The 23,716-nt window shown below is 39.9% G+C and overlaps 2 protein-coding genes across 3 annotated transcripts in view; one reads left to right on the top strand and one right to left on the bottom strand.

Moving 5' to 3' along the window:
- The window catches only part of LOC115914919 (serine/threonine-protein kinase PAK 3), a 175,969-nt gene extending 159,633 nt beyond the window's left edge, over nt 1–16,336 (bottom strand). The window contains exon 1 of the mRNA XM_030967781.1: nt 16,247–16,336. The gene's annotated coding sequence lies outside the window, so the exon portion shown is untranslated. The remainder of the gene's footprint in view (nt 1–16,246) is intronic.
- The window catches only part of CHRDL1 (chordin like 1), a 37,953-nt gene extending 14,531 nt beyond the window's left edge, over nt 1–23,422 (top strand). Inside the window, exons 5-12 of one of the 2 annotated variants that reach the window (XM_030967785.1) lie at nt 8,957–9,099; nt 9,851–9,944; nt 12,081–12,148; nt 12,845–13,019; nt 16,290–16,484; nt 18,160–18,327; nt 19,435–19,524; nt 20,794–23,422. In XM_030967785.1, coding sequence (XP_030823645.1) covers nt 8,957–9,099; nt 9,851–9,944; nt 12,081–12,148; nt 12,845–13,019; nt 16,290–16,484; nt 18,160–18,327; nt 19,435–19,524; nt 20,794–20,924 — 1,064 coding nt within the window. In that variant the 3' untranslated portion in view covers nt 20,925–23,422. Of the gene's footprint in view, nt 1–8,953; nt 9,100–9,850; nt 9,945–12,080; nt 12,149–12,844; nt 13,020–16,289; nt 16,485–18,159; nt 18,328–19,434; nt 19,525–20,793 lie in introns of both variants that reach the window. The other variant, XM_030967783.1, reaches the window with a different exon arrangement.
- The last annotated feature ends 294 nt before the right edge of the window (nt 23,423–23,716 follow it).

Raw genomic sequence — 23,716 nt, 5'->3', positions numbered from 1 at the left:
GGATTTTATTTAGAGCTGGTGTTTGCAGTTTTTGGATAGTGAACAACTTTTCCATCCACATTTATTGTCAGCCTCTGTCACTACTTGAAAGACATCATTGCACAGCTTTGATTGTTTTTTAAAGGAACCTGAACACATCACTTTAATTTGTAATATTACAAATTTACCAAACAGATTTGTAATTATTTGGATTGTGATGCATGACTGAGGGAAAAGGCTAAATGCACATGGACTGAGGCTTGATCCACTTTCCACTGTAGTCAGTCAACAGATTTCTATTAACTTTGTTTTTGGACTCAGTCTTCTCTGAGAACAGATGTAGTTACTGACGGTGATATGGTCCTTCTCTCTAGAAATCCCAAGGAATATGGTAGAAATATGAGACAGAAGATGAAAGGGGAAACTGCCTTTTTGCTGTGCCACACAGAGTAGGTGTTTGGGCCAGGTTCCAAATCTATTTAGTTCAATGGACTTCAGATCACACCTCGAGGTGACACATTCGTGTAGAGTGGAAGCAAAAGCAGAGGGAAGAAATTAGGCAAAAGAATTTTTAGTAGGAAAGAAATACATTTGGTCTCATATGCTGTGCTACAATTCCCCAAGGACCTCCAGCCACAAAGATTGTTTAAAATAATCCTAGCTGACCCCTAGAAGCTAATCCTGCACTGAAACAGTGTAACAGGTTTTCTCTGTCTGAGATTCCTGTATTTTCATGAGATGGTCAATCAGGACTTAGTTCTGGTGATGAAGTAACTCTAGAATATTTGTGTTTTACCCTACTTGATGTGACAGTGGTAAAAACTTCTTTACCGCTGTAAAAAAGTCTCCTTTTAGCAGTTGGTGGTTTTGACCTTGAAACAGTCAATTTGCAGTAGCAATTTATTCCCCCACGTGCTGCTCTCTCTGGGCTCCGTTTGGATATCCAGCCCTGAAGCTGCACCAGGGGCAAGTCTGGAGTACACAGAACTGAGTTAAAGGTGCTGACAGGTCTCCTGCCTTGCCAAGGCAAAGGAGTGCAAGAGGCTTTTATGGATACTGAGGAAAGTTTGGTAGATAGGAAAATTTCTGGGAAAAATTGAGCACATTTTATCTCAGGTCACCATGAAACTTGTGTTCCACAATGTCCCTCACTGCCTGTAAGAGAGAGATTCCCTATCTACTCTATTTTCTTTAGCACCTCTGCATTTGGCCCCTCTCACCAAGTAGCCCCAGCACAGTGCCTCATACCCAAGTGGCCAAAATATGGTCATGGAACATTTCCTGCACTGAAGGTTTTTTGGGGATGTGAACCACAAGTGGCAGAATGAGGAAATCCATGTTCCCAGCTATCTGCTTCTTTGCACTGGCCTTTCTGGTACAAATGGGTCAGCAGACAAACATTAACTGGATCTCTGAGTACAAAGCAAACCTACTGTTCTTACTGTACCTTACTTTCACTGGAACTGCAGGAAAATAGGCAAGTGCTCTGTGTTATATAAAGTACTAATATTTCTGCATGAAATGCACTGCATAAACACAGAAGAATATAATTTATGTGATCTTTTTTCCATATACACATAAGGATCTTTTTTAAAGAATATTTAAAAAATACAGTTTGGTTTGCACACATAACATCAAGGTTAGTTCAATCAACAGAGTTTTTCCAGATTTATTCAACATAACTATGATGAAAATCTCACTGTCATTCTCCTAGCAAGCTACATAATCTCTGCAGGATGCTTCCCTCACCTCTTTTAAGTCTTAGGCTGTTCTGTTTTGAATTTGTAAGGATCAGATTATAAACACATATTTATTCCTCCATTCCAAATATGTCTCATTCTGAATAGCTGTTCCTTATATACAATAACCATATTCTGTTGTCTTGTGTGGAGGAGAGGGAACAGCCTAACACAGAGGATTTTTGCCTAGAGGCAGGCTTCTTTATCTTTTACTTGGTATGTTACTAGCACTTTGATTTCTCCAGGACTGGGAAGAGCTTTGGCTGAAGAAGTCAAAGGACTCATTACCACTTTTTCAGTGATCAGGAATCAACTCTGATTCCTTAGGTGGAAGAAGGCTAATTCAGACATTGTTAATCTGAGCAGCCCAACAACTGTTCACATCTTTACATGCTTATCTAGCTGTCAAAGTGGCTGTTCCAGCAACCAGAAGAGGCACACAGCATTTTAAAAGCTGGAGAGAGGAGTTTCCCCCTGGTCCCCTCACAACATGACTTTTGACGTCCTTGGATTTACTCTGTGTTTTCCTCTTGGATATCAGGGTGGCAGAGGATCCAAGCATGTTTCAACTGTCTGTGCAATCAAAAGTAACTAGAAGAGTAAATTCATAGAACCATAGAATGGTTTGGGTTAGGAGGAACCTTAAAGGTCTTCCAACCCCCTGCCATGGGCAGGGACATCTTCCACTAGACCAGGCTGCACAAAGATCTGTCCAGCCTGACCTTGAACAGTCCCAGGGATGGGGCAGCCACAGCTTCTCTGGGAAATCTGTGCCAGGGCTTTATCACCCGCACGGGAATTAATTTCTTCCTAATACCTAATCTAAACCAACTCTCCTTCAGTTTGAATCCATTTGCCATTCAGATTCTGCACATGAATAAGTTATATCATTACTGTTATTCCAGACTGCTTCAGTATTTTGGGGCCTCCAAGAATGAATCTTTTGCAGTGGAGCATGAAGCCTATTTTGTGAGCCTTTAACACTGCTATGAAAACCACTAAGAGACTTAGTACACAAAAATCATCCCTATATCTTTCTATGTGTACATTACCCTACAGAATTGTTTATTTTTAGGGAAAAGACCTGGACTCCACAAAAGAGGAAAATTAACTATATTTTTTTAACAAAGAGACCTAGAGGTATGTGCAACTCCTACCTGAGCCAAGAGTTCTCCAAAAGCAGATGTCAAGTAATGAGAGTACTGCCCACTTGTGTTGGGCAGTGTGTGTCCCTGAGCTGATTCAGGTTTCACAGAATTTTCAATATGCAAAATAGGAAGAAGTACTTTGATACTCAAGTCCTGTTCCCCTCTGGCATTAGAAATGCTTGTGGTCTGCACATTTCCAAGAACTGTGTTTTATTTCATAATTGTTCTTTATGTGTGGCTTCTGAATGGGTAACCTATAATTCTTAGGCAAATTTTAAGTTACAAGGAAAGTAATGCAGCCTTGCATGATGCTCTTACAACTTGAGGGGTACAGAAAGCAGCATGTGAGATCAGTGGTCAGCTGGTGTCCAAGGACAGTTTCCTGCACCAGGATACAGCCCAGATAGCTCTAGAGTCCCTGTTGAAACTAAACTGACACTTCCAATTGTGTACATTAAGTAGCAGAACTCACTGGGAATACTAGGAAATGTGCAGAAGAGATGTCAGTACAAACAGTTGTCCCAGAGTTACAGCAGAATCCAATTGATTCTCTACTGAATATGGTTCCAAAACAATCCCCAGTCTCTTGGTCTGTACATGCTTATGCTCTGTGTTGATTCAGAAAACATGTTTCATAAAATCCTCTCTGTATTCAAATTCATAATCTGTCATCTCTCTGCTTTAAAAAAAACCCAACAGACTATCTGCAAAACAGTTCCCAGTATGGTAAGTTTCTTAAGGCATTAGACCTTGTGATTAATTTCATATTGTTTAGCACTAGATTGTTTTTATAACGGTGGTTAATAAAATAGACAAACTGTAAAACGCAAGCCAGGCTGGGCACCCAGCCTTTCTGCTGGACACTAAAAGCATATCTTTTTCATTAAATGACACTAGGTGATTCTGAATGTTGCAGTTTAAAAATAGTTTCTAAGTCAGCAAGCCAAGAGTCTGTAGGATTTTTAAAAAATGTTCTTTGCCAGATGTTCTGATACTAAAATAAGCAATAGTGAGAGTGTTAAGTACTAACACAAAGGGACAGAATATTGTAGGAGAAAGCACCTCATAGAGATGCACTAAAACCCCACAGACCCTTGCTGAGGTGCTGAGCAGGGTCCCAGCAGACCCTGCTGAGGGTTAGGAGTGGCATGAGCTTTGCTTGTGCCTTCATTGGCCAGTGAGTGCAGTCTCCATTTCAGGAGGACACTCACTTCAACCTGCAGGTCAGTACAGCTAAGCACTGTGGTTGTCACAAAGCCAAGATGTCTCCTTGTCCCCAGTGGCAAGGAGTGCCCAAAAGTAGCTGGGTTTTTTTGTCTTTCAGATGTCACATCATAAACACTTTACCATGCCATGACTGTACTGATTCTAAGGTGGTTTTCCCAGTTTGTTAGGTGGTGTCCTAGATTGTTCATTAGTAATTATACCTGTAACTCTTGTCTTTATCCAGAAGGATCCAAGTTCAGCACTTAATGGATTGTAGTAAGGCCTGGATCCTAAAGCCGTTCCTCAAATAAGTCATCTCCCATTTCCCAAAAGGTTAGATTGCTCATAGCTGGTTACTGCTTTTTACTCTGCACATAAATACTTTTGCAGAAATTACCAATGTTTTAAACGTCAGGAACTGCCCATGGAATTTGTCTAAGCTATTCAAGGGATTAGTAGCAAATAACTGTTGCTTTTCTGCTTTATATCCAAGTAAGGGTAAAGCATCTCAGGACCAAATTTTTATAACAATCCAGGAAGGAACAGAATTGTAAACATAAAAAGCTGAAAGATGGTATTTCCAAAACTGACTGTGATCCATGTGATACACAGTCTGTTTCTCCCAGAAGACTGGAAGGTCGGGTATGTGTACATTTTTGACTCTTCCCTCAAACCTTAGCCTTTGGACACCTCAATATGGGCAGAGCATCAGGAACCCGGACAGGCTTCCATGAAAAAATACGTGATTGGAGCAGATTCCATTGAACCAGAAAATTTCCATAAAATTTCTGTGGTTTATGAAATTCATATCTGAGACTGTTTTGTCAGACTATCAGGAAAGCACTGGTGCTGCAGTTCACACTGAGGTAGCATCCCTTCATGGCAAAATTTTTGCCATAATGTTTCTTTGCATGCTTTGTCAAATGAAATCTGTGAACTATACCTGTATGCACTTCTAGTTCATAGTTGACTTTCACATCAAGTTGTACTACAGGTCTTAGTTGATACAAATCCTGTTTGTATAGATCAACAGTTCTGCACAATACAAGCATCAGTCTCAGAAAAGCAGCATTCAAGCACATATGAATCCTGAAGGAAACCTTTCTATTGGCTTCATCAAGCCTAGAATTTACCCTGTGTGTATGGGGCATCAGTGAAAAACAGCCCAGGCAGACAAGCTGGACAGAATCCCATGTTTGGAAGAGAAGCATGTTTGGATATAAGGATTCAGGCATAGCCACTGTATTCTCCCATTGCTTTAAAAAAAATGTTTTGAATATGATCCATTTTTGGTACAGTTGTATTCTGTCGTCTGTTTGTAAAATCTGAAGGATTTCTTCAGCTAGATTTAACCTCTAAAGTTACTTACAGGATAAATCGAAATCCCTATCAGGTCATGTGAAGCCCAGGTTGTACATCTTGGCTCCTGCCATTACCTCATACTAATGATGGTGATAAATCACTGCTATCCATATTGCAGACTCATGGTCTTATCTTGATCACACTAAAATTGTAGGGAAATATAAGCATGGCCTCTCAACTTCTATACAGAAGTCTGAGCCCTTACAGAATTAATGGCAACCACAGAGATATTTCCTTTACAATGATGCTATAACATCTTTACCCTATACATTGTAGATTGCTTCCACTGACATGCTAAGAATGCCAGGAAAACCCCTTAGACTGAACCCAGTTAATTAAAAGGATTCACACAGATGGTTTGCCTGGTACTTTACAGAGGCAGCTAATTAAAGCAATGTTAGTCAGCACCATTAAAATGCCAGATAAAGCTTTGGGAACAGTCCTGATTAGCAAGCAAGGTTTACAAATAGAGCTTTGAGCAATGCAGTATATTTGCAGTTAATTAATCTGATTCTAACCTGTCTTTTCTAAGGCACAGAATAATGTATGCTGATATCAGTATTAATGACAAAATTCTTCAAAGCTCAAACCTGGCACTTATTAAAACAATCCACAATGACTCTAATTTCACATTCTACAGGAGAATATGATATCATGGGGGAGTCTGAACTCCTCTAATTAGCCATGATTTAAAAAGAATTAGAAAAGAAACCAAGGCTGAGTTAAGAAAATCAGTCACACACCAGCAAAGTTAGACAGAGAGAGAAACTGCACCAGACAGAAATTATATTTGGACACAGAAAAATAAACAAATCTTCCTTGCAGCTCCAGGCAAATGCTGTGTTTAGAGAGGATCAGTTGTGCTCTTCAATATGCCATCTCCAATATATGACTGTATATATTTTTTTGCAATAACAAGTAATGTGGTCTTGATCTGAAGACTTTTTAAGACCTGACTCTGTGCAATAATGAAGTATGTCCAGTCACTTAATGTGCTGACAGATGACCATATGGACAGGCCTGTGCATAGGACTTAAATCATGGTCTTATGTCCTGTAATTGAAACTGACTTCTCTTACAATTATTTTATCAAATGAGACTTCAATTCCCTGAAAGGAGGTTGTAGGGAGGTGTGTGTCAGTCTCATCTCCCAGGTAACAAGTGACAGGATGAGAGGAAATAGCCTCAAGTTGCATCAGGGCAGGTTTACATTAGGTATGTTTAGAATGTTTTGACAGACAGGCTTGTCAAGCATTGGAACAGACTGCCCAGGGAAGTGGTGGCATCCTTATCCCTGGAAGTGTTCAAAAAACATGTGGGTATGGCACTTGAGGACATGGTTTAGTGGTGAACATAGTGCTGGAACTAAGTTGAAAGTTGGACTTGATGATTTTAATGGTCCTTTCCAACCTTAATGATCCTGTGATTCTCTGGTTTAAAATAGCCAGAGAATTTCATCCCAAATTCCAGACAGGCAGCTGTAGATGTGTTTTGGGCTGCATGTAATGATTTAGCTGTCACAGGCCCACCTCTGTGATCAATTAAAAGAAATCCAGATGAAAACAACTACCTAGTGCAGCTCTCTCTGCCATCATTTTCCAAGCAATAAAAGTTTCACCATCCTCCTTCCTTATTTAGAAGCCACAGTTTAAGGGCATTTGGTGATTTCCTACAGAACTGAGTGATATACCAAGATAAATCTGCAGTAAAATTTACTCTCTTCATCCAACACTCTGAAGAGTCATGGTGAGTCATTCAGGTATTGGTCTTAGCAAATGTCAGACCACAAGCCACCCACTGCTTTTGGACAGGCATCCCACATGGGCACAGCAATGTCCTGCACAGGCTCTGTGAACAGGGCCTTGTCTCCAGTCAAGGACCATCTGTGTTATCCTTTCCTTTCTCCTTCCATTTTAATTTCTTTCCAGTCTTCTGCTCTTCTAGTTGTTCAAGGGGCAAGGAGATGACTAAAGGTTTGTCAGTCTTTCCTCCTGCTTTCCATGAGATGACTCTCAGAAAACCCAGGAAAGAGATTTAAGTTTTGGGAGGCATCCCAGTCCTGAAAAGGGCCTCTTTATCCATGTTTTCCAATATTTGGGCATAAATAGTAGCTGAATTTGTCAATTGAATTTTTTTCTGATGACTTTTGAAGGATTTCTTAATTAGAGCATACATCTTGCCATTCCAGACTGTGCATTACTAGCAAACCATACAGCAAGTGCCAAAAGCAATGCATTTCTGTGCCAAACACAGATGTTGTCAGGACTCTGTACTCTTTATAAGATTTTGGAAAGGTGTCATTTGACTCTTGATTGCTTTGAAATAATGATGAATCCAGTGCTTCACCTGTGGGAGTGCAAATACCAAGTGTGTCAGGCAACAAAATGTCAGGCAAGAACCCTGACTAGCTGACTTCTGCCAGTCTCCTACAGAATGGACTTTGCTGACCCCATACACTCTCAGATACTGTAGTACATGTATGTTCCACAGACAGATTTCACATTTCCCATTTAAAGTATTAATATTTGATGGACCAATGTAATTAATATATGCTTTTATGGAAAACTAAATGTGTTTAATGGCAGTGCATACCAGCAGAAAACTGCCTTTTCACTTGAGCTCACAGCAGAAAAATGTACATTCTGTGGTGTCATGGTTTCACAGAAAAATATCTCCAGGTTTATCTGATAGGTAATGAAAGGGACTGTAGGAAAACCTGAATATTCAGGTTTCTTTTACATGAAAGCCCAAACCCACTGATTGAAATTTCAGCTGCATTCCTAGAAATTTACTGTGATTTGGGCTCCAGAGAACAAACACTCCACTGTTACTTCCACAGAGCCCTTGTTTGAAATGTCTTTTCCCATGCTGAGATGCTAAATTCATGTGAATATAAATATGTAGTGCCAGGTTCACTGCCCAAGCAGTATCAAGTAACTTACATTTCATGGGAAAAGTGTACTTCCTTTGCACAGTTTATCAACTGCTAATAGCCAAACAATCTAGGGGATGTTTTAGCATAAGGTATGGATAGCTTTATGTCTTGGAAAAACATTTAACCCATGTGGTGCAGAACTCAATATGATCCTGAGTTGAAACCCTGCTAGAACAGTGCTGTTGATAGTGGGATTCTGTGTGCATGCAGTACCTCATGCCTTTTACATTAAACCATGAAAGAGCCATGTACAGGTAACAAGTAGGCACATAGCCATACCCCTCTGTCCTAATACCAAGTGCTACAGAACAAGGGAAAACACTGCAGCCTGAGACAGGGCCATGAGTGCTGGCATTGCAGTTGGTTGTCAGCATCCTAGGATTAACTGGGACAGTCACCTCTAAGTGTCATTTACCAAAGTTCAGCAAGATAGTAGCATATCACTTGTACTTTGCAGCATTACAGAACTTGTCCTTTCATAATAAAGAGAAATGAAGAAGGGAAGTTTTCCCTCCACTGTATTTTATGACATTGTTAATTTTCAAGAACATTTGCATGAAATGTTCCTTTCCTCTTGCTTCCAGAAGACTCCCTTTTCTCAGTAAGCAGCAAAGTCACCGGGAAATCCTGTGAATACAATGGCACCACCTACCACCATGGAGAAATGTTTGTGGCTGAGGGGCTTTTCCAAAACAGGCAAGCAAACCAGTGTGCCCAGTGCAGCTGCTCAGTAAGTAACAGGATTTGACAGATCCCTGCTCTGTCTATGCTCCAGCTCTCCTTTCTAGAAGATATGACACTGAAATATAAGCAATGCATAGCAAAGGCTGGGATTGAGAATTAATGATGAAACTCATGAGAGTGCTCAGAGCTGGTGAGAGTGTGCAGTACTTGGTAAATAAATGCCAGATGACCTCTTAAACACAGTGCACAATGCATATCCTGCATCGGCTGTGACTGAGCTTACAGTGCACAGGCAGCAGGTAAAAATTGCTGCTTAGAATATATAGAAGATTTCCCTTCAACCTAACTGGAAAATACAGCACTAAACCAATAACTGATTTCATTTAGACTGGGCTGATAAGTAAAGAGCCACAAGGCTGGGAGGGGACAGCATTGAGCTGGCACTGGGCCACAGAGCCATTCCTGAGATGTCACAATTCAAATCAATTATTTGAGCACTCACCCAGTGACTCTTCAGAGCCTGTCTGAACCAAAACATCCCTCTCAATCCAACCAGCTCTTCAGTATCAACTACTGGCAGCTCTCTACTTCCTCTCATAAAATCATCATCATATTCTTCATGAACTAATAATTTCATAGGCCAAGTACTGAACAGACTGCTCTAATCTAATATTCTGCTTTTTGCATAGAGTGGCATTTATGTAAACACATATTTAAGCATGTCCATAAAAAAAAGAATATACAGTACCAGACAATCAACAACTCCTTCTAAATTCCCATTTGTATTTTACTGGCAGGAAGGAAATGTGTACTGTGGATTGAAGACTTGTCCCAAGTTAACTTGCTCTTTCCCAGTTTCTGTTCCGGAGTCCTGCTGTCCAGTTTGCAGAGGTATGTTCAAGCCCAGTCACAGAAGGACAGGCTCTGAATTTACTCTTTCCCTTTCAGAGCCTTCTCTGTGCAACAGCACTGTCACTCAGGACACTTTCTCCAAGTTTCCCATTTAATTACAATCCAATGCATGTTGGGAAATTACTCTGTGAGTGCCAGCAAGGTAACGTTGCTACCTTCGTTTTTTTAAATTGAAACAAGGTGAGAATGCTCAAATGATAAAGTTGCATCCCCTTAATGAGGTAAATCATTACCTCAAAATGAGATAATGATTACCTTTTTACCAAAAATCACACTTTTTACCAAAAAAAAGGGCTTCAAATGATGTATTGAAGTAGCTGCCATTACTCTGGGTAGAGAAGCTTTGTAATTTCTGTCTGACTAGTTAGCAGACCTACTCAAGTTGTGCAAGACATGAGAATTTCAATTCAGAGGCAAGGGCAATTACTCCAATTTAAATAGGTATCAGACAATACTCAGGTGACTTCAGTACTTTACTAGCAATTGCATTTTGGATCTTGTACCCACAGGACACTTGATTCTAGGGGCCTTCCCAGCCTCTCTGAATGTCTAAATCTAATTGTCTGTCTAAAAGCCCAAAATGTCTAAGAATTTCTAAATGTATTTTATCTCAATATTAGTATTATGGCACTTGAGCCACCACTTTCAGGGTATCTAAGCATCTATGGCCTGTTCTCAAAGATGCAGATATGCACTTAAAGGTACCTGTGCTTTTCAGAAGGGCCACTCAAAATATCAATGATGCCAGGATGCTTTGAAAATCTCCCCTGCTTGCACCTTTGTGCTGTTGCATTCTTTTGATATTCTGCTTGTTTGAACTCAGTGCTACTGCATGGTAAAAATAAGTAGTATTATCTAGTTAGTTGTATAATTTTCCCTATGGTGCAAGAGCTGTGAAATACAAACCAGCATAGTCCCACAGCCCCTGACCTGAGGAGCTGGCTGAGTGCACACACTGAACCAAAAGCTCTGAGCAGTGGAGGGCTGAGCCAGCAGGAAGGTACTTGAGAGTGCATCAGTGCTAATAAAGCAGCAGGATGCAGAGAGAGGTCTGTGCAGTTTGAAGGAATGAGTCTTGCACAGAAGCTGTGTAGTCCTGTCAGTGCAGCAGGGTGACAAAGCTGCTTCCTCTGGGGACCCTGCAGTGGCAATTAACCTATGTGTGGCACCGTGGAGGACCTGAGCTGATCTCTCAGGAGGGCAGTGCTCTGTGCTGCATGAACACATCACCTCAGACAGAACAAGGATGGGGATCTCTCTGCAGTTCTCCTTTGCACAGAGATTGGTCCTCATTCTTTGCTGCTTTGCCATGTTACTCCATAGTATCTTTACAAATCTTGAAACTTTTTGCCAGACAAGCTGCTTGTGAAGCCACCTGATCTCAAACAAACAAAGTGATAGTACTGTTCCCAGGAAGAAATACAGTGATAGACTGTTTTAAATGTAATACACTGACAGTTAATTAAAGTAAATCCTTGTTAATTGTCTGATGTCAGTTACCAGGTAGTTATATGAGCTGTATCTGAAATCAGCCTCTTCCAGTTACAAAAATCAATCTGACTTTCAAAGTACAAAGTATCAAACATAGCTATGCAGTAAACCAGCCTTGCACTGGAGAAATCAGTCACATCAGACACAGTCACTAATGAGAAACCAGTTCATTAGCATTTCCATAGCAGAGGTGAGATTACATCAGATTATGCATTAGAGGCGACCCACTGTCTGCAGTGATCCAGGGCTTTTTTAATGTATTCTCCTCTCTACTGCTCTTATTTAAAAATGGTAAAACGATCATTTATCTCATAATCTACCTTGTCCTTTTCAATATGGCAGAAGCTCTTTTATCTCGTCGCTGTGTTTTCTATGAAATGCAAACCTAAACAAAATATTTGCAAAGATCTAGCTCAGCTCACAGGGAGGAAACTGTGAGTCAGTTTCTGCTTCCTGCATGGCCAAGTATATTACTATCAAAATTTGCTGATTTTCATATTCATTCCTCTGCTACTGACTAGACCCTAATACAGCTGTAAAGCCAGGTGAGACTTTTCCCCTCTGTATCTCCCAAAGTGTTGCACAGTTACTCCTCTAATGGATACTGTTCTGCTTCATGTACAGGAGATGGAGAATTATCATGGGAACATTCTGATGGAGACATATTCCGGCAGCCAGCCAACAGGGAAGCTGTAAGTGGGACCTACAGTTTAAACACAAATTTCTTGCTGTGCTATGCATGGCAGTACATTGGGAAAAAAGAGAAAAGGATGATAATGGGTCTGAATACCTGTTGCCTCATTCTAGGTTCTGTGAATCTAGCCCAAAACAGGTTTCTTTCACTCAGCTGAATTCATGAATAATACTGAATTAGAGCAAGAGCTCCTGAAGTCCCTGGATTTTGTTTTTTCTGTATATGCTCTATAAGAATAAAATTTGACAGTATTAGTTTGCTATGCAAGAATTGCTCTTAAATAATAATTGCAAATACTTGCTTCCCAGTTCACATACACATATATTTACTATAGGGCTTCACTGTCTTTGGTGGTAGAAGTTATCCATTAACAACTTACTGCTCGAGAGATGATTTTTGCAACATTTGGAGGGAATCTGTAGGGCTTTTAAGCATTAGGTGCACTACTTAAATACATGAACCAGCATATCTTTGGGTGAGTGGGAAGAATCATGTCTATAAAATAAGGGCTGTAATATGAAACATTCAGGTTCATGGGCATTTAGGAAAATGATTCTCTGAAAAGGAGCAGTATTTTTAGAAAACATGCTATGCGCTACTACACCTACTTTTACACAGCAGTACTCATTCCCTACTCGTACCCCTTGTTCACTGGAGTGAAACATTGACTCTCCTGCTGTCTTTCTGTCCCCAGAGACACTCCTACCACCGCTCCCATTACGACCTGGCAGCCAGCTCAGGCAGGCAGGCAGTGAACGTGCCCCGATTCCCCGGTGGCAGGAGTAACCGCGGGGTCCTGCCGGACCCCCAGCAGGCCTCCGGAACCATCGTCCAGATCGTCATCAACAACAAGCACAGGCACGGCCGAGGTAAGGACAGGCGCTTCTGCCAGGATTGCTCTGGGTCAGGATCAGCCACCTAGAGCTCAAAAAGGCCTCTCAAAATATGCAGCAGAATCTTGAAAATGCGCGCTATTTGAGAAATCCAATGCAAATCAGGGAGGCAAAAGCAATAAGCTATGGAAGATAGGAAGTTCCTTCTTGACTGAGATCAGGTCTGCCTACATGTACAACATTGCATTTCACTCTGCAAAAGCAGTGTTGCTCTCTGAGTAACTTTGTGGGATTTTGCCCCATAATTCTGAGAGCTCATGTGGTGGCTGCCAGGGAAGTGAGTGCTTTGTGCCACAAAGGACACCACAATGCCTTTAGATTCACTAACTTGTTCACACAGTGACTTGTTCTGGAGGAAATAGTGTGGCTATTTTCTTTACACTCTCTCCTATTTTGTAACTTTATAGCTGCAAACAGCTTATATTTCAACTGCCCTGCAAATCTCAGACCATAAAGCTTTGCCACAGTATCAGGAGGTTTTCTGCCTCCAAGACTTAGCAAATTATTCTCATGAAAGACAGTCTTGTGTCTTCCCCCACCTTAAACAAGTTTCCTGAGACAGTGGGATATAAGGGATATCTCCCTCCCCTGTGACTAACACAAGAGGCAGAGTAGGCAATTAGCCTGTACTGGATGCCTGAGCTGTAGACAGGCAAATTGAACAAATATAATGATTCTCAGTGTAAAGAATCTTTTAGTGCCTTCTGCTAATAGAATATAGGACATGCTACGTTTTGGGGACAGCAGAATCTTAAGCCCATGTGGCAAACCATATTCAATTCATGCTCCTCATGCACTAGAGGAAGGACAAAAATAAAGGGAAAATACCAGAAATACCAGTTCACCAGTTAGTGGGACAGCAGGTTTTGTACAGTAAAAAGGTTGGAATGCTCAGTTCCCACAGGGGGTGTACCTCTGTGAACAGACGTCTGCAGGAACTGGCCTAGGAAGCTATAAAAGAAATAGCTGTAAAAACATATGCTCAGAAGAGCATCTATCCATAAATACCAGTCAGCATACTTAGAAACTACCACAAAGAGTTAAAATCCCTTGTATTAGGGCCAACTAATCTTTTAAGGTATTAACTAACAGAAGGAATGTTGGCTATAGGATCTTTATTATCCACCTGAACAAGCATGAAAAAGCATTCAGATCATGCCAGTGTTTTATGGTGAATCTAGGAGCAGGAATCTCCACATAGTGCAATGTCTTTGACATGTAATTTGCACATGAAGACATCATCAAAGCAGTTTCTAACTGACTTGTTTCAGCAAATAGAGGACATACAGACCAGCAGCATATTTCTGGTTGCAGTATAACTTCAGACACTCACTGCCTGGAGAGTGTCTGAGAGATCCCCCTGATGGAAACAGGAATGCTGACCATGTGTTTTCTTTTGTTCCTGTGCAATTAACAAGTGTTTAGTAATTAATGCACATGTCCCTTGAGACACATTTCAACAAGTTAAAGAACAAACTCACAGCTCTTCTGACATGCAAATACTGTGTGGTTGTGAGGATACAGATTTCTCATTCTGAGCATGAAGAGCACTAAAAACAGGGTAACTAGAAGTTATTTGCCAGTATTTGGCTTCTACTAGAGTCTTCATCTCGTGCCTCAGAGTATTTATTTAATTTTCTGTGTCAAAAAACCTTTAAAAGACAGAGTATGTATCCATACAATGTCATGTATTATCCCTTCACCTGTCAGGGAGAACTCAGAAGTATTTATGTCCATAAACGATTTGGAGAACTCTGGCTGGGGGAAAAGAAGTCCATGGAAGCATACAAATTAGCAATATTATGCTATTTAGGCATGTAAGAAGCCTGCTGAGCAGCTGAGTACTTACCAGTTTTTTCATTTATAGTTCTTTCTCCCATGTTCTTAGTTTACAGATAAAACTTCACATTTATTTGAGAAACAAAACTGTTTCCTATCTCTAAAAAAAATCCCATGTCTTAAAAAAAGTTAAAAAGTGGCAAATTACTAACGAAATGATAGCATAAGCTCATGAAAGACATTGCAAAAAACACTCCCCATAAATCTCAGTAACTCACTAAAATATATAAACCAGTTGGTTACATCTGTTACCAGTTAGATATAAATTTCAGATTACAGATAAAATTTAAATTGCTTTTGAAAGTTACAGGCAAAATAGGAACATATTTTACAAATAAAAAACATTAATAAAAATGATGGCATATTAGAAGAATTGGAAATATTTACAACATATCCCAGCTCACTTTTGTTGCTTTTAGAAATCAGGCAGTGCCCTTTCTTTCACCTTGTTAGGATTAGTTTGCATTTTTCTTTGTGTTTATAAAATATTTAAAAAGAAAGAAGTAGGATTTATAGGACAAATGGAAACATGGTGTAAAGTGATTTAATTCCCATCAACTGCTGGGTGACCCAAAGTGGCTTCTACAAGGCATGGATTTTTCCACTCTCTTTGTGTCAGCTATATTTCTGTGACTCCCAGGGGCTCTGATGAATAAATATTCTGAACTTCTTAGAAGCTTTTGGAATGAAATTTCAGTCCCTAATGAATCTTTTCAAGATTTCTTGTGATTCCAAAAGCCAAATGAATTTATATACCTATTGACATACCTATTTCCACAAAGGAATTAAACTCCATTTTGCAAGTATTCTGTGGTTTTTTTCAGTGTGCTACGTAGCAGAACTCTCATGTACAAGCAATAAAAGGCCTAGGTATCACTAATCCAGCCAGCTGATAGCATTGCTCTCACTGTAAAGGCTGTGTTCAGCAAATGGCTGGAGCTGTGCAGGTGACTCAAATGACATGAACCTGTCATCTCCAAATTGAATTCAAATGCAGCCAAAGCCACTGTAGCAGGCTGTGTCCTGTGTGTGGACAGAGAATACGAGGGGAGGGAGTGAGTTTTCTAAGCTGGCTAATGCATAACTGAAATGCATGAACTGGGGGGGAGCTACTCAGACACTTGACCTTCACTGTTTTCCTCAAAACTTAATGGACATCAGCATCAGCAGAGTTGGCATCAAGGAAAAACTGCTCAGAAAAGGGTGATCACAGGCTCAGATTCATTTTAAATAAAGGAACTACAAGTTAAAATTAAAAAGCAGAGAAATGGGCCTGAGATGCTAACAGATGATGTAGAGACACTACTTTAAACAATGTGCATGAATTAAATGAATATTTATAGACAGGTAGTAAGTGAACAAACCTTTTCCACTTGAACTTTTTCTTCTTTTTCTTTTCTTCTGTAGTTTGTGTTTCAAATGGCAAAACATACTCACATGGTGAATCTTGGCATCCCAATCTCCGGGCCTTTGGAGTCGTAGAGTGTGTGTTGTGCACCTGCAACATCACCAAACAAGAATGTAAGAAAATTCACTGTCCAGAACAATATCCCTGCAAATACCCTCAGAAAGTAGAAGGAAAATGCTGTAAAGTCTGTCCAGGTAAAACAAAGTTGATCACAGACCACCTTTCTGCTGTGCATGTTAAAGGGCTTGGCTCAAGCCTCCTGACCACAAGCTCTGATGTGAACAGCAGCAGCAGCTGTGCCATGTTCCAGTGTGTGTGCAGGGGCCTCAGTGTGAGACAGGCAGAGCTGCTGGGCAACCTCTCCTCTTGCTGCTGCTCCTCACACAGGGGACGTGCTGCTGGCACATGTCCTTAGCAGTCACTGCCTTTCTCTCTGCTGTTAACATGACTTCCTGATGCTCATTTTCAGAGTATTACAGAAATGTATGCAGAAAGTTCATTACTCCCATCCTTCCCCCACCACAGTGCCAACAGAACCTTCAAATATTTTCCAGCTTCTAAAATCCACATGGAGATAACATCATTTCTGCTTTTTAAAATGTACCAGAAGGATTCATAACTCTGATTGGTGTCAGTTACATAACTTAATCCTTAAAATAAATACTAACTTATCACAGATTTAGCATTGTGTCTATGCTGCACTAATGATAAAACTTATGTAGACATTACTAAAATAAATGCTTACAGCTAGTGAAAAATCTCCTAAAAGAATTCTGCTGATGGTTTGCCAAATGAAAAGCCATGTTTCATTTAATAAAAAAGGTAAAGGACTGTCCAGTTCTCTTATGTGCCTTTAAACCGTTCCCTTATGTACCCATTTCTGTGTTTATTTGTCGATGCACTGGGCAAGAATGCTCTGAGGAAATAAGCTGCTCAGCCACTGTAGAAACATTTGTAGAATGCACACTTCCCATCTTCTCCTGCTAGTCTTGCTTACTGGGAGAAAACCACGATGTAGTGGCAGTAGGCAGGCAGGAGGTGTGTATCTAGGTCTTTTGGAAACTTGTGAAGAGAGATCCACAGATTTCATTGGAAGAACTGCCAACAAAGCCTGGCTAACAGGCTTCAATAGAAAACATAGTGGCAAAAAGGAGGTTACTGCCTTGTTTTTTGAGATCCTATGTACCTATTTTTAAAAAACCTGAACCTTTTCCTGCAGTCTGTCTTGTGCATGTGGAGATGTATTAATTGTTAGGTGTTTCCACAAAAAGTGGTCTGAGCCTCTAAGTTGTATCATCTCTCTTATATTCCTGCCTAACTGTCAATTGCAAACAGAGTAATTACAATTTCTACTTATGCTCTACAACTTTACCAGGTGGGCAAGAGATAATGTGTGCTGTGGCTGGCTCAGGGTTGCACGTGGCTGCTGCCAAGCAAAATGCAAACCTCATAGATTCTTTTCCTCAGCAAAATATTAATTTGGGCCTCTTCACTCTAACCAACCACCCATTTTCATTTAGTTCTTTTACTACCCTGAGATTTCTAACATAATTTCAAAATATGCTTGAAAAGTAGACAACAGGTTCAAGACTTGTGAGGAGTCTCCAGACCACATTGTTGTACACAGCTTATGCCCTTAGGAAACTGAATTAGAAGTATAAATACTGTCTTACCACCATGGACAGGCTACCAGAACCTGGCAGAACACTGTTAAATGTCTGTGTTAACAGCTGGAGATGGATTTGTGTGGCCATATAAATGAACATTCTACTTTCAAACTAACCATTCTTGGCTATTGATGCCAAGTAAATTCTGGAGGACTTGATTATAGTTGTAGTATGTGCTCTGTCCTTTTTGTTTTTTAAACAGAAGATGTGCCAAGTCAAACCTTTGACAACAAAGATTACTTCTGTGGGAAAGAGACATTTCCTGTCTATGAATCCATTTCCACAGAGGAAGGAGAAACCATCAGGAAAATTGCAATAGAGATTGAAAAGCCACCTCAAATAGAAATACATGTGTGGACAATTAAAAAAGGTGAGTTGAGAAAGTTCTTTCTTTAAACAGTGCATTACCTTCCATTAAAATCTGTAAACAGGATAGTTTACAGATTTTAAGCATTTTGCTGTTCTTTTGGCTCTTTAGGATATCACTATTACAGCCACTTCCAACATACTCAAATTTTTCTGTACAAAACACAGAAACACACAAAGCTGTAGTTCTACTAACTCCTACCCTTCATTGGGAGCAAAAGCACAATGACAAACAGGTTTTCAGTATTACTCTGTGAAATTTATTGCAGGTAAATGGGTAGTAGGGTTTGAAACAAGTGCCTGGAGGCTCTTACTTAGGATGGACTAAAAAGCTTTTCATTGAAATCAGTCTGCCCTGTCTGCCATGTGATGATACACCCATGATGGTGCATATAGAATATGGGCAAAAAATGCGTTAAGGATGGAAGCAATATCTTTTACTAGACTAACTGGTAAAATTAGAACAAAATAGAGAAGCGTTCAGAAGCCCAAGCACTACTGCAAATTGTGAACTTTCAGTGTAATAAAAATTATCACCAGCTTCATAAAAATCATCTCTATCTACTTTAAGCAAAAAGCATATGATGCTCATGGGTAGCCCTCACACAGTGCACCCTTTTGCATGGAAATGATACATCTCTAGGTGCTTAAAAGGAGAAAGCCAAGGCCAAAGTGGGAGCAGAAAAGAAATCACAGAACACTGGGTGCTTCACAACTACCCTGTGTGTTAAAAAGCCACCAAGCCTAATAATGATTTGACAGTCATGTTGCCTGCTGGCTCAAAATGGTATCTGACTGCAGAATTATGCTGTTTTTCTCCAAGACACTGGGACTTTTGGCTTCTGTTGTAATCTTGCATTTACTTACAATTAAAAAGGATTCAATGTTTTGGAAAAGAATTGGCTAATTCTCACACCCCTCACAAACTCGCTGCAATCCCAGCTTCACAGGAGAATAGTTTTACAGGGGAATAGCAAAAAACCAGAGGGATGGAGAAACAGAATTTAAAAAAGAATAGACTGAAAATTTTATAAAAAGGCAGGACAGAACTCCAGGTTTAGAACAATGGGCAGATTTCCAGTAACATGCACTTCTCATTTCTTTGCTGAAGGGATTCTGCATCACTTCTATGTTGAAAAATTGTCCAAGAGAGAATTTGAAGGACTTCCTTACTTCAAGTTGATAACAAGGACAACCCTTAGTAAGTAAAATTCTGACCTACTGTGGTTTCTACTCTCCATATAATCATAGCCATGAAAAACATTCTCTGTTACTCATCCCAGTCAAATGGATATACTGAAATTTCCTCTAGTATATGATCACAATATTTGATAAGTTGATATTTAATTAATCAAAGTAGAGTAATTTAAAATATAGATACATATAACAGTAGTTCATGTACATGCTGTCTTAGTCTCTTGTGTTTTGATAAAGTCCAATATAGGATCTTTTCTGCCCATGCTAGAGTAAGTCTGAAATATGACTAATGTCAGCACAGCTGCAGAATTTGGATTTATTTATGTAACATGTCAAGTTACCCCAGTGTTTTAGAAAGTAATTTAAGGGGAAAAAATCAGATCTTTTTAAAGGGGGTCTACATGCGCTTATGTTGTACTTGAAAGATTACTTTTCTATGTTCTTAACAACACCTTCATTATTAAAATATGTTTTATGAAAGGACAAGTAGTACTTTTATCACTCTTGATTCAATTTGGTTTTTGTATTTCATCCAGTTTGGGATTGTGACAGTAGTTAACAATTAGTAATTCGGCTAATTTGCTAACTGAAATAGGATATAGATATTTTTAATTCCTAGTTCTTTTGTATTACAACTTGACCTTTTTTTCTATAACTTTTTTCCTAGTTAAAAAGTCTTTTTCCCAGAAATAATATATTCTTAATTGTTACAGACCTCTTGAGATACAAATATGTTTTCATATAAAAAATTCCCTCACTTTTTCTGTCAGCCTTCCAGAAGCTTGTCATTGTTATTTGCAATGTATTCTAGTAGCCAGTAGTATTCTAGTTACCAGGACAGCATGCATTTCTATTACCAATATCATAAATGTGTAGAAATATTATTTTAGATCACACTTTGTATTAGGCACAGGTAGGAGGAGTTCACAGTACATTAAACATTTAGCTGTGCTGCTTCTCAGCTTTTAAATACTTTGGTTTACCAGGGTATCCAGTGTCATGAAATGGTTGAATAAATAGAGCCAACTTACAGGACTACTTAATTAAAGAAAATAGTAATATTCGGATCCATATTTATTTTTTTAACAAAGTTATTTTGCATGGAATATGTTACATGGTTGTAAGATGCTTCAAATATTTTCCATGGGAGGATTGGACATTCCCTCTCTGACCATTGTGAATCAGTTGGTTTGTAGAGTGCTTGTAAATGTCTTCAAAGTCCCTGTGCCCTTTTCTAAGTCAATATTTGTCTCCTTTGTGTTTTTGTTTTCAGGCCAGTGGAAAATATTTAGCGAGGGAGAAGCTCAGATCAGCCAAATGTGTGAAAGCAGAGTGTGCAGGACTGAGCTCGAGGATTTGGTAAAGGTTTTGTACCTTGAAAAGTCTGAAAAGGGTCACTGTTAAGGGAGACAGCACTGGAGGGAAAAACACAAGAAAACTTCTGAAAACTTGGATCTGCAGCTGGACTGCAGGCTTATTTTGCTTAAGTCAGCAGTTGCCCTAAACCCCAAAACTATAATGCAGTAATTATTCACATCATGCACAGCAAATTTGCTGCTTTATGTGTAGTGGTCTGTGTCAACTGTTCAAATATCTCCTCCAAAAGACTAGAAGGCTCTGTGTTACTGGTGGGGGAAGGAGAAAAAAAGACTGTGCTTTCCTAGAGTTGCATTTCTTTACAAGGTAAAAAGAGAAAACAGAACATTTTTACTATTGTTATTTGGCAAGTTATTCAAACTAATGAAAAGAAGGACGCCTAATAAATGTGCAGGAGCTATGGAGAGCATTATATCCTGTCCTGAATTTATACCATTTCTGGTGTTGAAATGACTCATGGATTTCTTGTAGTAGTGGAGGAAAAATAGGAGTGATACAATATTCATGTTGGAGACATAAAAACCAGATTTAAACTAACAGACTCATTAGCAGCCTGCCTTTGGGATGATGTCTTGTAGTTGAGCAAACAAAGTCCATAAACTGAACAGCAGGTGTTAGTGGCAATCAATATATTTTTGTAGCAATTGGAGCAAATGTTGGCTTTCAAGTGGTTTTCACTGTTTCTTCCACCCACTTCTCTAAAAGTGTTAGCTCCCTATCATAACCCTAATAACTTCATTCTTCTGAGCCCTATTTACACATGCTCTTGGCTGGTAAACCACCTTCTAAAGTGATGTGGCAGAAAGTGGTGAAGTACTTGCAGTATTTTCAAAACACCTAAAGCATTAAAACTCATGATTAATAATGCCTTAAAAGTTGTGACAGAATTTAATTTATTTGTTCTGATTTGTTACAAACATAATCTTCATTTTTCTGAGGGTGACCTCTCAATTCTCATGTTTCAAGAACAGCAATCTCCCATGACAAACAACAAACAGCTATAGGCTTGTAGAGCACAACAAGCAGCTGCTTGTTGTGACAACTGTTATCTTCAGGAAAAAAAACTCAAATCTGAGAGATTCTGTTAAATTTAGTATTGCACGTCTGCAGTGTGTTTAAGAGAAGTGACTTTCATCTGCAGAGTAATTATAACAATTTGAAAACTGTTTTCACCAAAATCCTGCACTGCCCTGTGGCTGCAATATTGGATTAAATCCCAGGATGCAAGTGACTCTGCCTGCTTTTGCTCCCATTTTCTACTCCACAAGCAGACAGGAATAGTGCTGTTCAAACACAAGCTAGGAAACAAAGCTTTATGGAAATGGCCTGAGCCAGGGGCTGGAGCTTCACAGGGAGTGAAATCAACACTGACAGGAAGGATTTTGAGGTTTGTCATTCTGCCAGTGACAGCACTCAAGGGTGTCCACATTCCTAAAGGGATGAAGTTGTGGGAGAGGTTGGTGCTGAATGCCAAAAGCCCATTCAGGCAGAGCTTCACAGTGGTGAGGGGATCCTTGGCTGGGGCAGCAGACCCTGGCAGCCTCCATCAGCAGTGCAGGCCTCAGGACCAGGCTTCTCCATGGCACCCAGGATCTGGCCATGCTGTGTGTGTGTGAGTGGGATGCAGGGCTTCTCAACAAAGAGGAGCAAGTGAGGAGAACAGACATGAAGGTGAAGGAAAGGCTGAAGGGAATTAGGAGAAAACATACAGGGTGATGTCAGGACCACCCTGCTGTCCCTAGGGCTGCACAGAGAGCAGATGAGATTTGGGCATACAGGCCATTTGAAAGTGCAGCAAGTTGAAATGCAGGAACACCTGGCTAAGAGAAATCCTCTATCACTGTTCATGAGAAGGAGAACTAAGTGAACTGTCCTGTCACCTTTCCAGGGGACTGATGCTTCCATAAGTCCTGTCCTGGTGTTGGAAAGGGGTGTAGCATATCTAAACAAAGGCCCTAAGACCTCACTGCACCAGAGCTGCAGTGTAACTGTAGAAGAAGCAGTTTGGCATGAGAAGCACTGATTGCACATGGCAACTACTGGGTTGAAATGTGCTGCAGGACTGTAAAATTTTATTATAAATCTTTAGGAAGAGGTTCTGAGGAATTGTAGTGTTCTGGTGAGAAGACCAGCAGTTGATTCTCACCTAACAGGCATCGTCTGTTTGTAGCAGTAGCTGGTGGCAAAAGACTAAGTGGAAAGTGTACAGTGTTTGTAATTTTTTTTATGAGGATGGCAACCTGCTTTTTTGGATTTGTGACAGGACTGGTGGAATCCAGATTGTGTATTTATTTTATAATAAACACTTCTTAAGAAAAGCAAAAAACAATCATAAGCATCATTTAGTAAAATGCAGTGTTGTGTTTTTCCGGTTTCTGGTCACTAAAGACAACAAAATACACAGTGTCATGTTTTGCATTCTCTTCATGAGATGTATGTCTGTTACAGTACTTATTTATGTACTTGTTGTATCACTTTGACCTGGTTTGATAAATTAATAAACTCTGAAGTTGATAATAAAATAAGATGGTTTGCCTAGGGTGCTGTTTGTTCAAGGTGTTTGGTTTCAGCTCCCTGTTTTCAAGTGGCTGCTGGCACCTCAGACAAATCTGAAGCCATGTGCCCAGCTGGGTGCAGTGCATGACTGCCTGCTGTGAAATCAATACTGAGATATGGAAGAGTCAGACTAGAAAATACCCAATTTAATTCAGCTTTCACCTACCCACCCAGATTAATTTTGAAAATCAAAGCATTGACACCCATATATGGAAAACAACCTAAGAAGAAGTCAAGCATTGCCAACTGAGAGAACAGTACAG

Source organism: Camarhynchus parvulus, chromosome 4A (genome assembly GCF_901933205.1).
Source record: "Camarhynchus parvulus chromosome 4A, STF_HiC, whole genome shotgun sequence".
NCBI lineage: Eukaryota > Metazoa > Chordata > Aves > Passeriformes > Thraupidae > Camarhynchus > Camarhynchus parvulus.
The sequence above is the reverse complement of the archived record's forward strand: the minus strand, read 5'-3'. Positions and strand labels throughout refer to the sequence as shown.